Source organism: Pseudophryne corroboree, chromosome 7, assembly GCF_028390025.1.
Source record: "Pseudophryne corroboree isolate aPseCor3 chromosome 7, aPseCor3.hap2, whole genome shotgun sequence".
Taxonomy (NCBI): domain Eukaryota; kingdom Metazoa; phylum Chordata; class Amphibia; order Anura; family Myobatrachidae; genus Pseudophryne; species Pseudophryne corroboree.
Window position 1 is genome coordinate 321,778,993 of NC_086450.1, and position 16,369 is coordinate 321,795,361.

Here is a 16,369-nt window from a genome sequence, read left to right on the forward strand (position 1 = left end):
GGGGGGGAATAGTGCCGTGGCCATAAAAAAAAAGGATGTTTTTTGAGGTTTTCGCTCAAAAATACATAGGTCCCGAGAACAGCTGTGGACCTATGTATTTTTGCAGCACTTATTGCAGGTCTGGGGGGCACTCACTGGTGATTATACTTCACATGCCTCACATAATACGTGATAAGTGACGCCATCGGGGATAAGCTCCAGCTTATCGGGGCTAATTGGATAGCCCCTGGCGAACCAATTAGCCATGGTAAATTACCATGGCTATTTGGATACCCCCAAAGTCCCTACATACCTATAACCAATAATGTTTATTGTATTATTGCTGTTACATGTCATGTTATCAGCTTTGCACAGAGGTACATGCCCTTTGTAATAACATTGGTAACACATCAAATAAAGGGGCAGATGAAGTGAAATTCTTGTCATCACTCATTACTAATCTTAAATGGTGCACAAACCAATCAGTTCCTATCATGTGTTTAAGATGTGACAATCAGGAGCTGATAGGTTGGAGCACCATTTAGGATTAGTAACGAGTGAAGACAAGAGTTGGGTATGGCATCCCGACAGCCAGAATTCCAACACTTTTTGGTAGGTAGTCTAACTCTACCCACAGCCTAAACCTAACCCTCCTTCAGTCTAACCGTAACTCTAGTAGGGATTGATATCGAAAGCCCACCATCAAATGATGGCTGGGCTTCCGCCATCGGATCTTTCGTAACTAACCATCGCATCAAAAGAATTCAAGAGAAAACAAATTATTCATATGGATTTGCGCAAGCACCAAAAAAGCTGTGTCTGCGCATGTGCAAACCTCTGCAACACGGCCACGCATGCGCAAAACCTCTACAAGGCCAACTGGGGATGGGACTAGGGGCTGGACCATCGCAAAACCATCAAATGTTTACAATTCGATTGGGGCAAACATCGGAACGCCACCATCAAATAGTAAAACCATAGCCATCGCAACAAAAACATTGATGGTTGTGAACCATTGTGATGCAATATCCATCCCTAGTCACGCAGTGATGGGGAATCTTTGGCACTCCAGCTGTTGTTAAACTACACATCCCAGCATGCCCTGCTACAGTTTTGCTATTTGGCCATGTTAAAACTGTAGCAGGGCATGTTTCTGACCGCCAGCATCGTGATTGTCGCGATGACAAGAATATCACTCCCTGTTAAATCTGCCCCATAGTATAAGATATAACATCTGTCATTCCCTTTTGCAAATTCAGTGGGGGGGGTTTCCATGCGAGAACCTGATTTTGCCATTTTTTACACAGACATTACCTCACAGGTTCAGTGTGACTTTTTGTATTGCCGCGCAAAAACACCCACAGCTAACTGAATACCCCCCAATGCATGGCATGCTTTTTTTTTTTACTACAAGTTAGATATTACATAGGGATGCAGCAATATTGTACCATTGGCCTAATTCTGAGTTGATCGCAGCAACAAATTTGTTAGCAGTTGAGCAAAACCATGGGGTTCATTCCGAGTTGTTCGCTCGCAAGCCGTTTTTATCAGCTTTGCACACGCTAAGCCTACGCCTACTGGGAGTGAATCTTAGCATAGTAAAATTGCGAACGAAAGATTCGCAATATTGCGAAAAGACATCTCTGTGCAGTTTCTGAGTAGCTCCAGACTTACTCGGCATCTGCGATCAGTTCAGAGCTTGTCGTTCCTGGTTTGACATCACAAACACACCCAGCGTTCGCTCAGCCACTCCTCCGTTTCTCCAGCCACTCCCGCGTTTTTCCCAGAAACGGTAGCGTTTTTTCCCACACGCCCATAAAACGGCCTGTTTCCGCCCAGAAACACCCACTTCCTGTCAATCACATTACGATCGCCTGAACGAAGAAAAAGCCGTGAGTAAAATACCTAACTTCATAGCAAATTTACTTGGCGCAGTCGCAGTGCGAACATTGCGCATGCGCACTAAGCGGAAAATCGCTGCGATGCGATGAAATTTACCGAGCGAACAACTCGGAATGACCTCCCATGTGCACTGCAGGAGGGACAGATATAACTTGTGCCGAGAGAGTTAGATTTGGGTGGGGTGTACTCAAACTGAAATCTAAATTGCAGTGTAAAAATAAAGCAGCCAGTATTTACCCTGCACAGAAACTAAATAGCCCACCCAAATGTAACTCTCTCTGCACATGTTATATCTGCCCCCCCTGCAGTACATATGGTTTTGCCCAATTGCTAACAAACTTGCTGCTGCGATCAACTCAGAATTACCCCCCATATGTCATGTGATTAATGCATACAGGTCAACGACACTATGAGAGGACTACAAATAGGATAGTGTTATATACAAGTGTACACTGTGCCTAATGAGTGCAGTACCAAACATACATTACGTTCAAGCATATGGGAATCTGATGGAGCAATTAACAGATATACAGTACAGACAGCATGGTGGTATCCGTTCACATGGTCGACCATGTTATGGTCGACAGTCATTAGGTCGACCACTATTGGTCGACATTGACATGGTCGACATGGACACATGGTCGACACATGAAAAGGTCGACACATGAAAAGGTCGACATGAGTTTTTTAACTTTTTTTTCTTTTGGGGAACTTTTCCATACTTTACGATCCAAGTGGACTACGATTGGAACAGTATCTGTGCCGAGCGAAGCGGTAGCGGAGCGAAGGCACCATGCCCGAAGCATGGCGAGCGAAGCGAGCCATGCGAGGGGACGCGGTGCCCTAATTGGGGTTCCCAGTCACTTTACGCAAAAAACGACACCGAAAAAAAGTTAAAAAACTCATGTCGACCTTTTCATGTGTCGACCATGTGTCCATGTCGACCATGTCAATGTCGACCAATAGTGGTCGACCTAATGACTGTCGACCATAACATGGTCGACCATTCATACCGGAACCACAGCAGGTACCGCGAGTGACAGCAACAGGTAAAGTAAGTGACAGTGCCAGGTGCATGGTCAGCACCTGCAGTGCCAGGTATATGAGCAGCAGCAGGTGCAGTGCCAGGTACATGGGCAGCAGGTTCAGTGGCAGGTATATGAGCAGCAGCAGGTGCAGTGAGTGTAGTTACAGTGATAGGTATATATGCGTAGCAGTAGGTACAGTGGCAGGTATACAGGCAGCACCAGTGGCAGGTATATGTGCAGCAGCAGGTACAGTGACAGGTATACGTGCAGCAGCAGGTAGTGTGACAGGTATACGTGCAGCAGCAGGTACAGTGACAGGTATGTGTGCAGCAGCAGGTACAGTGACAGGTATATAGTATGTGATGTGCAGCAGCAGGTACAGTGACAGATACACAGTATATGGAGCAGTATGTACAGTGCCAGGCATACAGTATATGCAGCAATAGGCACAGTGCCAGGTATACTGACAGCAGTAGATACAGCACTATGGGTGCACGGCGGGAGTTACCTGCAGGTGAACCGGAGAGCAACGATAAGAACGCAGCTCAGCGCTATGGCCCCGCACAGCAGCTCTGGCCTCCGGCCCATCAGACAGAGCAGCCGCTTAGCGTGCAGCCAGCCCGGCCTCTGCATCCCGCTTATACGGCCGATGGGCGGCCCAAGCCCGCTAGGGGCAGGACGGCCCTTCTCCTCATCACACCCCGGGGCCGTCACCAGCGCGAACAGGGCGCCGCCACGTCTGTCCTACTACTTCCGCGGCCCAGCCAAGCGAGGGGCGGGGATCGGGTGCGGTGGGCAGGCCGCAGACAGGGACGTTGCTGCAACCCGTCTCACTCCTCCCGCCGCACGGCCGTGTCATGGAGAGATCGCAGCCGAGCCGTGTATATGGCTGTATAGGACAGCAGCTACGGAGGGCAGGCCGCTGTGTGAGCTCTGTGATTATCTCTGACACACAGGCAGCCCAGCGTATACAGTGTCCGCATTGTACAGGCTAGGCCAGCGTCCCCAATCCGGTCCTCAAGGACTCCCTAACATCAACGAGGCTGAAGTTAGCTTCTTATTCGGCCAGCTTCTTATTTACTTCTTATTCAAGCTCCATCTTCTTATTCAAGCTCCAGCTTCTTATTCACTTCTTATTCGAGCTCCAGCTTCTTATTCAGATCATTCAGTTTTGCAAGGGTTAATGAGTCTTGGGCAACACATTTGACACCTGAAATTCACAGAGTAGGGTCCCTTTCATATGACCCACATGTATTTTGCTTGCCCAACGCTGGTTTGGGCATGAAATACGCTGGCAAAGTGGGCACATACACTATAATTCACCATTTTGAATTAGTAGCTGTAGTTTTGCAAGGGTTAACGAGTCTCGGGCAACAATTTTGACACCTGAAATCAACTGAGTCGGGTCACTTGCATATGACCCACATGGATTTTTCCTTGCCCAACACTGGTTTGGGCATGAAATACGCTGGCAAGGTGGGCACATACACGATATTATAATTTACTATTTTGAATAAGTAGCTGTAGTTTTGCAAGGCTTAACAAGTCTCGGGCAACAATTTTGACACCTGAAATCAAGTGAGTCGGGTCACTTGCATATGACTCACATGTATTTTGCCTTGCCCAACACTGGTTTGGGCATGAAATACGCTGCCCAAGTGGGCACCTTAACACTATCTTTTTCTATTATGAATAAGTAGCTATAGTTTGGCAAGGGTTAACGAGTCTCGGGCAACAATTTTGACACCTGAAATCAACAGAGTCGGGTCACTTGCATATGACCCACATGGATTTTGCCTTGCCCGACACTGGTTTGGGCATGAAATACGCTGGCAAGGTGGGCATATACACAGTATTATGAATTACTATTTTGAATAAGTACAGTAGCTGTAGTTTCTCTGACGTCCTAGTGGATGCTGGGAACTCCGTAAGGACCATGGGGAATAGACGGGCTCCGCAGGAAATTGGGCACTCTAAAAGAAAGATTAGGTTCTATCTGGTGTGCACTGGCTCCTCCCTCTATGCCCCTCCTCCAGACCTCAGTTAGAATCTGTGCCCGGCCAGAGCTGGATGCACCTAGTGGGCTCTCCTGAGCTTGCTAGAAAGAAAGTATTTGTTAGGTTTTTTTATTTTCAGTGAGATCTGCTGGCAACAGACTCACTGCTACGTGGGACTGAGGGGAGAGAAGCAAACCTACCTGCGTGCAGCTAGCTTGTGCTTCTTAGGCTACTGGACACCATTAGCTCCAGAGGGTTCGAACACAGGGCCTGGCCTCGATCGTCCGTTCCCGGAGCCGCGCCGCCGTCCCCCTTGCAGAGCCAGAAGACAGAAGAAGGAGATAAAATCGGCGGCAGAAGCTCCGGTCTTCATTAAGGTAGCGCACAGCACTGCAGCTGTGCTCCATTGCTCCCACTGCACACCACACACTCCAGTCACTGTAGGGTGCAGGGCGCTGGGGGGGGGTGGGGGGGGGCCTGGGCAGCAATAAGTATACCTTTTGGCAATATATACACATAATACAGTCTGGAAAACTGTATATGTGTAAAACCCCCGCCATTTTTAGTCAGAAACAGGACAGAAGCCCGCCGCTGAGGGGGCCGGGCCTTCTTCCTCAGCACGCCAGCGCCATTTTCTCTTCACAGCTCCGCTGGAAGGAAGCTCCCGAGGCTCTCCCCGGCAGTATCCTGGTACACAAAGGGTGAAAAGAGAGGGGGGCACATAAATTTAGGCGCAAAAAATTTGTATATACAGCAGCTACTGGGTAAACACTGAGTTGTAGTGTAATCCCTGGGTTATATAGCGCTGGGGTGTGTGCTGGCATACTCTCTCTCTGTCTCTCCAAAGGGCCTTGTGGGGGAACTGTCCTCAAATAGAGCATCCCCTGTGTGTGTGGTGTGTCGGTACACATGTGTCGACATGTCTGAGGTAAAAGGCTCCTCTAAGGAGGTGATAGAGCGTATATGTGTGTGAGAGGGTGTCTCCGTCGACAACGCCGACACCTGTTTGGATATGTGTAAGTGCTAAGGTGAATTTATTGCACAAAAGGTTAGGGAACAGACAGGAAATCTACCCATGTCTGTCCCTATGTCACAGAGACCTTCAGAGTCTCTCAATGCTCACTCTCCATAATAACAAACACTGGTATCGACATGGAGTTTTACTCCACTGTTGACTACGATAATGCAAAGTTACAGCCAAGATGGCTATAAGGTATTCAATATATGATTATTGAAATAATAGATGATTTGCATATCACTGATGACTCATCTGTCCCTGACACGAGAGTACACATGTTTAAGGGGAAGAATGCTGAGGTAAATTTCCCTCCTCTCATAAGGAAAAAGAGCGGGAATCTCCAGACAAGAGACGGCAGCTTCCCACAAGAGAATTCTCAGGCTGTATCCTTTCCCCACTAGGGCCAGGATATGTTGAGAATCTTCCCCTGGGGTGTCCTGTTTGCACAGATGGTAGCACTTGCTATTCTCAGGGATCCTGCAGATAGCGTGCACTTTCTAGTATACTACCCAGACCGGTGATTGTGTCAGCATGGGTTTATAACGCTGTGGCAGCGTGGACAGGTACCTTATCAGCAGAGATGAGACCCTAGTATGCAATATAAATATATTAAAGATGCTGTCTTAAGTGATAGATATATAGTTATAAAGCATGCCCAAAGAGACATGAGTATACTGGGTCCTAGAGTCAAAGCTATGTCGATCTCTGCTTGACGTGTCCTGTAGAATATGCATTGGACAGATGATGCCGACTTAAGAGGCATATGGAAGGCTGAGGATTGTGTGGAGAAGGGTTCTCGGGCCTGGTCTCCACAGCTATAGCTGGTAATTCTGCTAGTTTGCCTTATATTCCTGCACAGCCTAAGAAAGCACGACATTATTAAATGCAGCCTTTCGTATAAAGAAACAAGAAAGTCGGAGAGGCGTCCTTTCTTGTCAGAGCCGGGCAGCTAGTTCCCAGGAACAGAAGTCCTCCCCGGCCCCTACAAAAATCCACCAATGTCGCTGGGGCTCCACAGGCGGAGCTAGGCCCGGTGGGGACACGCCTTCGTAAGTTCAGCCACAAGTGGGTTCACTCCCTGTTCGATCCCTGGGCAATAGATATTGTGTCTCAGCTGGACTGTGAGACCAGTCAAGCTGGACTGTGAGAAGATGCCCCCTCACCGAAGGCCCTGCGGGCTTCCCCCCAAGAGAGGGAGCCAGTGTTATCTGCAATTCACAAATTGTATCTTTAACAGGTGGTGGTCAAGGGTTCCCTCCTTCAACAAGAGGGTGTTATTATTAGACCATGTTGTAATCCCGAAACCAGACGGTTCGGTCAGACCCATATTGAATTAAAAATCCCTGAACATATACCTGAGAAGGTTCAAGTTCAAGATGGAATCGCAAAGAGCGGTCAGTGCAAGCCTAAAAAGGGGGAGACTTTATTGTGAATCGGGACATAAGGGATGCATACCTTCAGATCCCCATTTATCCACCTCATTAGGCGTACCTCAGAATTGCGGTACGGGATTGTCATTACCAATTTCAGATGTTGCCGTTTGGTTTCTCCACGGCCCCGAGAATATTCACCATGGTAATGGCGGATATGATTGTGCTCCTGCGGAAGCAAGGTGTCACTATTATCACGTACTTGGACGATCTCCTCATAAAAGCGAGATCAAGAGAGCAGTTGCTGAACAGCGTATCACTTTCTCTGGAAGTGTAACGGCAACACGGCTGGATTCTATATATTTGAATAGTCGCAGTTGTTTCCTACAGCTCATCTGCCTCTCCTAGGCACGATCCTAGACACAGACCAGAAAAGGGTTATCTCCCGATAGTGAGAGCTCAGGAGCTCATGACACTGGTCAGGAATCTATTAAAACCAAAACAGGTGTCAGTGCATCACTGCACTTGAGTCCTGGGAAGGATGGTGGCATCATACAAGGCCATCCCCTTAGGCAGGTTCCATGCGAGGACCTTCCAATGGGACTTACTGGACAAGTGGTCCGGATCACCTCTTCAGAGGCATCGGTTAATCACCCTATCCCCCAGGGCCAGGGTGTCTCTCCTGTGGTGGCTGCAGAGTGCTCACCTTCTCGAGGGCCGCAGATTCGGCATTCAGGACTGGATCCTGGTGACCACGGATGCAAGCCTCCGAGGGTGGGGGGCAGTTACACAGGGAAGAAATTTCCAAGGTCTGTGGTCAAGTCAACTGACTTGCCTTCACATCAATATCCTGGAACTAAGGGCCATATACAACGCCCTAAGTCAAGAAGAGATCCTGCTTCGCGACCAACCGGTTCTGATCCAGTCAGACCGCAGGGGTTCATGTAAACCGCCAAGGCGGCACAAGGAGCAGGGTGGCGAGGGTAGAAGCCACCAGAATTCTTCGCTGGGCGGAGAATCAAGTAAGCGCACTGTCAGCAGTGTTCGTTCCGGGAGTGGACATCTGGGAAGCAGACTTCCTCAGCAGGCACGACCTCCACCCGGGAAAGTGGGGACTTCATCAGGAAGTCTTCACGCAGTTTGCAAATTGATGGGAACTGCCTAAGGTGGACTAGATGGCGTCCCACCTCAATAAAAAGCTAAAAAAGGTTTTACGCCGGGTCAAGGGACCCTCAGGTGATAGCTGTGGTCGCACTAGTAACACCGTGGGTGTTCCAGTCGGTCTCTGTATTCCCTCCTCTTCCTCTCATACCCAAGGGCTGAGAATTGTAATAAAAGGAGGAGTGAAAACAATATTCTTTGCTCCGAATTGGCCAAGAAGGACTCGGTACCCGGAGCTCCAGGAAATGCTTTCAGAGGACTCAGGGCTTCTGCCTCTCAGACAGCACATGTTGCAACAGGGGCCCTGTCTGTTCCAAAATTTACCGCGGCTGCATTTGACGGCATGGCGGTTGAACGCCGGATCCTAGCGGAAAAGGGCATTCCGGATGCAGTTATTCCTACGCTGATAAAGGCTAGGAAAGACGTGACAGCAAGACTTTTTCACTGTATATGGCGAAAATAGGTTGCTTGGTGTGAGGCCGGGAAGGCCCTACAGAGGAATTCCAGCGGGGTCGATTCCTGCACTTCCTACAGTCAGGAGTGACTATGGGCCTAAAATTAGGATCCATAAAGGTCAAGATTTCAGCCCTATACATTTTCTCTAAAAATGAACTGGCTTCACTGCCTGAAGTTCGGACGTTGTTCCGGGGGTGCTGCATATTCAGCCTCCTTTTGTGCCACCAGTGGCACCTTGGGATCTTAACGTTGTGTTGGATTTCCTGAAATCCCACTGGTTTGAGCCACTTAAGACCATGGAGCTAAAATATCTCACGTGGAAAGTGGTCATGCTATTGGCCTTAGCTTCGGCTAGGCGTGTGTCAGTATTGGCGGTTTTGTCATGTAAAAACCCTTATCTGATCTTCCATATGGACAGGGCAGAATTGAGGACTCGTCCCCAATTTCTTCCTAGGGTGGTATCATCGTTTCCTTTGAACCAGCCTATTGTGGTGCCTGCGGCTACTAGGGACTTGGAGGATTCCAAGTTGCTGGACGTAGTCCGGGCTTTGAAAATTTATGTTTCTAGAAAGGCGGGAGTCAGAAAGTCTGACTCGCTGTTTATTCTGTATGCAGCCAACAAGGTTGGCGCTCCTGCTTCGAAGCAGACTATTGTTCGCTGGATCTATAGCACGATTCATCTGGTTCACTCTGCGGCTGGATTGCCGCATCCAAAATGGTGAAAGCCCATTCCACAAGGAAAGTGGGCTCTTCTTGGGTGGCTGCCCGAGGGGTCTCGGCTTTACAGCTTTGCCGAGCTGCTACTTGGTCGGGGTCAAACAAGTTTGCTAAGTTCTACAAGTTTGATACCCTGGCTGAGGAGGACCTTGAGTTTGCTCATGCGGTGCTGCAGAGTCATCCGCACTCTCCCGCCCGTTTGGGAGCTTTGGTATAACCCCCATGGTCCTTACGGAGTTCCCAGCATCCACTAGGACGTCAGAGAAAATAAGAATTTACTCACCGGTAATTCTATTTCTCGTAGTCCGTAGTGGATGCTGGGCGCCCGTCCGAAGTGCGGACTCTCTGCAATACATATATATAGTTATTGCTTAACTAAAGGGTTATTGTTATGAGCCATCTGTTACTGAGGCTCAGTTGTTGTTCATACTGTTAACTGGGTATGGTTATCACAAGTTGTACGGTGTGATTGGCGTGGCTGGTATGAGTCTTACCCTGGATTCCAAATCCTTTCCTTGTTGTGTCAGCTCTTCCGGGCACAGTTTCCTTAACTGAGGTCTGGAGGAGGGGCATAGAGGGAGGAGCCAGTGCACACCAGATAGTACCTAATCTTTCTTTTAGAGTGCCCAGTCTCCTGCGGAGCCCGTCTATTCCCCATGGTCCTTACGGAGTTCCCAGCATCCACTACGGACTACGAGAAATAGAATTACCGGTGAGTAAATTCTTATTTTTGCAAGGGTTAACGAGTCTCGGGCAACAATTTTGACACCAGATCTCAATAGAGTCGGGTCACTTGCATATGACCCACATGGATTTTGCCTTGCCCGACACTGGTTTGGGCATGAAATACGCTGGCAAGGTGGGCACATACACAATATTATAATTTACTATTTTGAATAAGTAGCTGTAGTGTGGCAAGGGTTAACGAGTCTCGGGCAACAATTTTGACAGCTGAAATCAACGGAGTCGGGTCACTTGCATATGACCCACATGGATTTTGCCTTGCCCGACACTGGTTTGGGCATGAAATACGCTGGCAAGGTGGGCATATACACAGTATTATGAATTACTGTTTTGAATAAGTAGCTGTAGTTTTGCAAGGGTTAACAAGTCTCGGGCAACAATTTTGACAGCTTAAATCAACTGAGTCGGGTCACTTGCATATGACCCACATGGATTTTACCTTGCCCAACACTGGTTTGGGCATGAAATACGCTACCCAAGTGGGCACCTTAACACTATCATTTTCCATTATGAATAAGTAGCTGTAGTTTTGCAAGGGTTAACGAATCTCGGGCAACAATTTTGACACCTGAAATCAACTGAGTCGGGTCACTTGCATATGACCCACATGTATTTTGCCTTGCCCAACACTGGTTTGGGCATGAAATATGCTGCCCAAGTGGGCACCTTAACACTATCTTTTTCTATTATGAATAAGTAGCTGTAGTTTTGCAAGGGTTAACGAGTCTCGGGCAACAATTTTGACACCAGAAATCAATAGAGTCGGGTCACTTGCATATGACCCACATGGATTTTGCCTTGCCCGACACTGGTTTGGGCATGAAATACGCTGGCAAGGTGGGCATATACACAGTATTATGAATTACTATTTTGAATAAGTAGCTGTAGTTTTGCAAGGGTTAACGAGTCTCGGGCAACAATTTTGACACCAGAAATCAATAGAGTCGGGACAACCACAAGAGTGACCCCACTTAACCTCGCAGTCTACCGCAGACCGCAAAGTTCCCACCATTGGATACAATGGAGCGCATATGCGCTACATTGTATCTACAGTGCGCAGCCTGACTGACAGCTCAGGAGCGCACAGCCAATCAGGTGAGTGCCATGACGTGGCTCTCCCTGATTGGCTGAAGGAACCCTCTTTGACAGCAGTCACGGGGGGTCCCGCCAGTCAGGGAAAGGGGATCCATGTGTAAACATGGATCCCCTTTCAGTGCGTGGTTCGGGTAATCCGTTTCTTTATTTTGCCAAGTCCCTGGATTACACATTTAAAGAAGAGGACCGAACTACACTGGATTTTTGGTGAGTATAATTTTTATTTACAGGTACCCCGGGATTCTACTGTAGAAGAGGACCGACTGCTTTGTGTCAACATAGGTAAGTATGTGTGTATGTAGGTGTGCGTGTATGTAATAAAGTTGTACTATCACGGTGTGTGTGTTTTGTTTTTATTTGGGTATTTTTTTGTAGTAGAACTACAGGTTCCAGCGGGCCCGTTCCCCCCCCCCCCCCCCCCCGCATGCTGATACTTGTGGTTCTCCAAGTACCAGCTTGCGGGGGAGGCTTGCTGGGACTTGTAGTACTGCTACAAAAAACAATATTCTTATTTTTACATAGAAGGCTATCAGCCCCCCATCCGCCGCCCTTGGATGTGGGGGACAGCCTCGGGCTTCACCCCTGGCCCTTGGGTGGCTGGAGGGGGGGACCCTTGATTTAAGGGGTCCCCACTCCTCCAGGGTACCCCGGCCAGGGGTGACTAGTTGGTGATTTAATGCCAGGGCCGCAGGGACCAATATAAAAGTGTCCCCGCATTATCTCTCTGACTAGTGGACCCCTACGTGTTTTGTCCCCCGTATTTTTTGAACCAGGACCAGGCGCAGAGCCCGGTGCTGGTTCAAATATAGGGGAACCCCTGTCAATTTTTCCCCCGTATTTTTACAACCAGGCTGGTTATACATAGGAGGGGGGACCCCACGCAATTTTTTTTCCTGATTTATAACTCACACCCCTTCCCACTGATAAACATGCACGGATCTCACAGATCCATGCATGCCTATCAGAACACGGTAAAAAAAAAGCAGGTCTATTTTAAAACTGCTTTTTTTTTATATTTGTATTTTTTCACGGCAGTGTTTGGCTATTGCCGGCAGTGTTTGTGAATTCGAATTTTTAGTAAATTACCGAGTTGTATAAAATTACAGGCGTATTTGACCGATGGTGTATTCATTCGTATTTTTTTCCTTTGTTTTCCAAACAAATACGAATGCCCTCATCACTGCCGAGATTTGTGTTTAGTAAATTCCCGAGATGACACTTTGATGAAAAAACACCAACTCGGTCAAAATCGGGAGCTTAGTAAATATACCCCACAGAGTTTGGACCTTACCCACACACAGCGCTTTTTAAGATAAAGGATACCCCTTACCAGCGCTAACTGTGTACCTTAATAGGTTACAAAGTCTATTACACAGCCCCCCCCCCCCCCCTTCTACAACCCCCAGGTACCGTACAGATAGCTGGAGTTGATGTCGAGGGACAGCTCTCCCCTGTCAGCGTCCCTGCATGCAAGAAAGATGGCACTGAACGCTGCTGGGTCCGCTCTGAGGAGAAGCTCCGCCCCCTTTCATTGCGCTGCTTCCTGCTCTGATGTGAATTTTATACTGGCCTGAGGAATGTACTGGCGGTGATCCTGGGACCCTGACAGGCTTTCTAAACAGTGTAGGGTGTAGGCGCTGGCTCAGGTCGCCGCTCTCAGCTCCGCACTAAGTACCGCTAAGCCCTGGAGCGCAGTTAGTACTAGGGTTAGGGTAGGGAGCGCAGTACTAACCGCTCCCTACCCTGATGCCGCCATCTTCACACCTGGTCCCCGCTTGTCAGGGGGGCCGGTAACTAACTCGCAACCAAAGTCTTCTGGCTCTGTAAGGGGGTTGGCGGCATGAGCGATCCCCTGTGGCGGGGAATGTTCGATCCCCTCAGGAGCTCAGTGTCCTGTCAGCGGAGATAGTGGCTCAGACCCTGCAGGGCGGACACTGCTCCCCCCTTAGTCCCACGTAGTAGGGAGGCTGTTGCCAGCAGCCTCCCTGTGCCTAAACTCTATTGAAAAAATAAAACTAAAGAAACTCCTATGGAGCTCCCCTAGCTGTGACCGGCTCCTCCGGGCACATTTTCTAAACTGAGTCTGGTAGGGGGGGCATAGAGGGAGGAGCCAGCCCACACTATTAAACTCTTAAAGTACCAATGGCTCCTGGTGGACTCGTCTATACCCCATGGTACTAATGTGGACCCCAGCATCCTCTATGATGTAAAAGAAATTGCAATCACATTGCAATTTCTGCTTCATCGTAAAAACTATTGATGCCTCCTGCCGGCACAGCTTAGATGCGCCCCCAGGAGAACCGGTGCCATCTTACCCATTGCGGCTGCTGCATGTGACATAACACAGCTGCCGCAATCATGCCTATGACACCACCCCCATTTGCGGCGCCCTGCCTGCCGTTTGCGCTGCCCCGCAATGTTCTGTCTCCTCCCTGGAAAGGGAGCGTCGACGCCCCCCATCCCGCGACTGCCTCTGCCTGATTTACAGGCAGAGGCGATTGCTTTTTCTGCGCCACTCCCCCCACAGAAAGTGCCCCCGCAGAAAGTGCGTGTGCATGTGCAGGACGGGCGCATACACAGGACGTGTGCTGCACATGCGCCAGCTGGGCCATCGTAACAAATCTGGTTGGATCGCAATTTGCGATTCTACCATGAATTAGCCCTTATGTAAGAAACTTATAATAAATACATTAAACATAGATAGGTTTACCATACCATCCCTTTAAACAGTGACACATTAATTATACAGTTTCTGTGGCTGATTGAAACAAAGTGAAATTCAGGCTTGCAGTCAGACAGCCACAGAAGTGTGTAATTTATGAGTGTCCTGGTTTAAAGGGATAGTATGGTAAACCTACAGTATATATAACTGAATGTTGATAACTTAGACTGTTGCTTTAAGGTGAGGTCATCTTGCTTAACTGACCCTCCCCAGCATCCGTAATTTACAGCACTACTGGGTGAATCTTATTGCAGGAGCAGTGCAGCCCTCAGCTTAAAAGTATAACTCTCAACTGGCATTTGCAGAGTTCACTGTCTCAAGTCTGGATGGTATTTAAGGTGATTGTTTTATTATTAGAGGTGCACTTTTTAATTATAATTCATACACATACATGTGGTTTTATTTCCTGTAAATGGCAATTCCTTTGCACTTAGCATTTTTCAAAAAGCACAATGTCTTGGAGACTGTTCCCTGATCCAAAAGCAACAGAAAAAAAGATAGTTGAACTATTTTTTCAAAATCAGTTTCATTTAAATCAGGAAAGTTATAGCAGAGAAAACTCTGTATGGGGGGAAATTGCATGTTTGCTATCTGCAAATAATATAACAACACGAAAGTGGCTTTACCAAATTTGGAAAGAAGACCGTCGAAAACTGCGTACTAAAGCATTACAGTTTACCTTAGATTTTTCCTCTCGTGATGAAATTCCACAAGTTGAGAATAGTGATCAAAGTGGCCAATCAAAACATAGTAAAGAATCATTCTTAATAAATGATGCAGGAGTAGAAGATGACCAACTGTATTGTTTATGTAAACAAAAAAACAACCCTGATGAACCTTATGCACAATGCAGTCGGTGTAAAGACTGGTTTCACCCATGGTGTGTTGGTTACAAAAGTATCACTGACATCCAGGTTATTTCACCATGGTTGTGTCCTCTCTGTAAGCCAAAGAAACGAAAAATAATTAAAGTATCCCCAAGAAAAATACTGGACCTGTATGACACTAAATCATGTCCTGGAGAAACAGAAAAAACACAAACTAAAGTTGTTACCCAAAGTATATGCATTCCATGTGATGTAACAAGATTATCTTTATCTGATGAAGGTGAGAATGTTCCAGTATTAAAAGATAACAGAAATGTGCCCTTAGAAAATGAGCAAAACATAACAGAATCGATGCAATTAAAGCCACAAGAGGAATGCAGTGATATAAATAGTGAAATTTATCAAGACAAATCACTGCTACCTAATATTTTTTAAAAAGACACAATTCAGTCCATGATTAAAACAGATCATCTCTCTATGAAGGAATTCATTAATGAAACATGTCCATCCAATTTCACAATTTCTCTATCAACTGAGGAATGGAACCAAATAAAACCAGAAAACAGGACAGGTTATCGTGTACTTAAAAGTGGTTGGACTGAGACAATATGCAATAAAATAAAGAAAATTAATAAGTTCTGCGTTGTAACTTTCAAATACAATCGAGTGAGACAAGCTCGTTCCAGAAAAAGGCATTGTGTGTACTGGCGTGCTAGGGGACAGTGCAAGTTTGCTGGATGTATAGAGTGCAATATTACACTACCCCGAAAACCAAGTAAAAAGCATTGTCAAGTCTTTATGTCTGTAGATGTTAATGGGTCAATAAATCATAAGTGCACCCAAACATTCAAAAGACACACACGAGGGGAAGAGAGGGATAAACTAAAAGCACAGCTAAGAGAAATGAGACCTATGCTATTGCACACCAAGAAGCTGGCTAATGCTGACATGGAACAGCTAATTGCAGGGAACATGGATGAAATTAAATCAATTTATGTTCTTCAGAAAATATCTAGTGAAAACAATCTTGAAAATAGACTTGACCCAAATGAATACTGGAATTGTATGTTAATCCAAAAAAAACTTGATGAAAAGGTATTAAATACAGTTGCTACAAACCATGCGGCATTTGACATAGGGGTGACATAGGCATGAGCCCATTTGTTCTCCGTATGTATTCAGAATCACAGTTGCATATGTTGAAAGATTTGCAAGCAGCGGCGCAATGTTTTCTGTACCTAGACGCAACTGGCTCTGTAGTAATGAAGCCAAAAGACATTCAAAACAAAATTCTGTACTACACACTCTGTATTTCTTTGACCAGTGAAACAAGATCCACCATCCCTGTTGCAG

General features: G+C 47.1%; 1 protein-coding gene across 1 annotated transcript in view; it reads right to left on the reverse strand.

Annotated features, from left to right (window-relative positions):
* The window catches only part of TXNDC11 (thioredoxin domain containing 11), a 173,360-nt gene extending 169,383 nt beyond the window's left edge, over positions 1-3,977 (reverse strand). The window contains exon 1 of the mRNA XM_063934304.1: positions 3,418-3,977. Coding sequence (XP_063790374.1) covers positions 3,418-3,542 — 125 coding nt within the window. The 5' untranslated portion in view covers positions 3,543-3,977. The remainder of the gene's footprint in view (positions 1-3,417) is intronic.
* Positions 3,978-16,369: the final 12,392 nt, after the last annotated feature.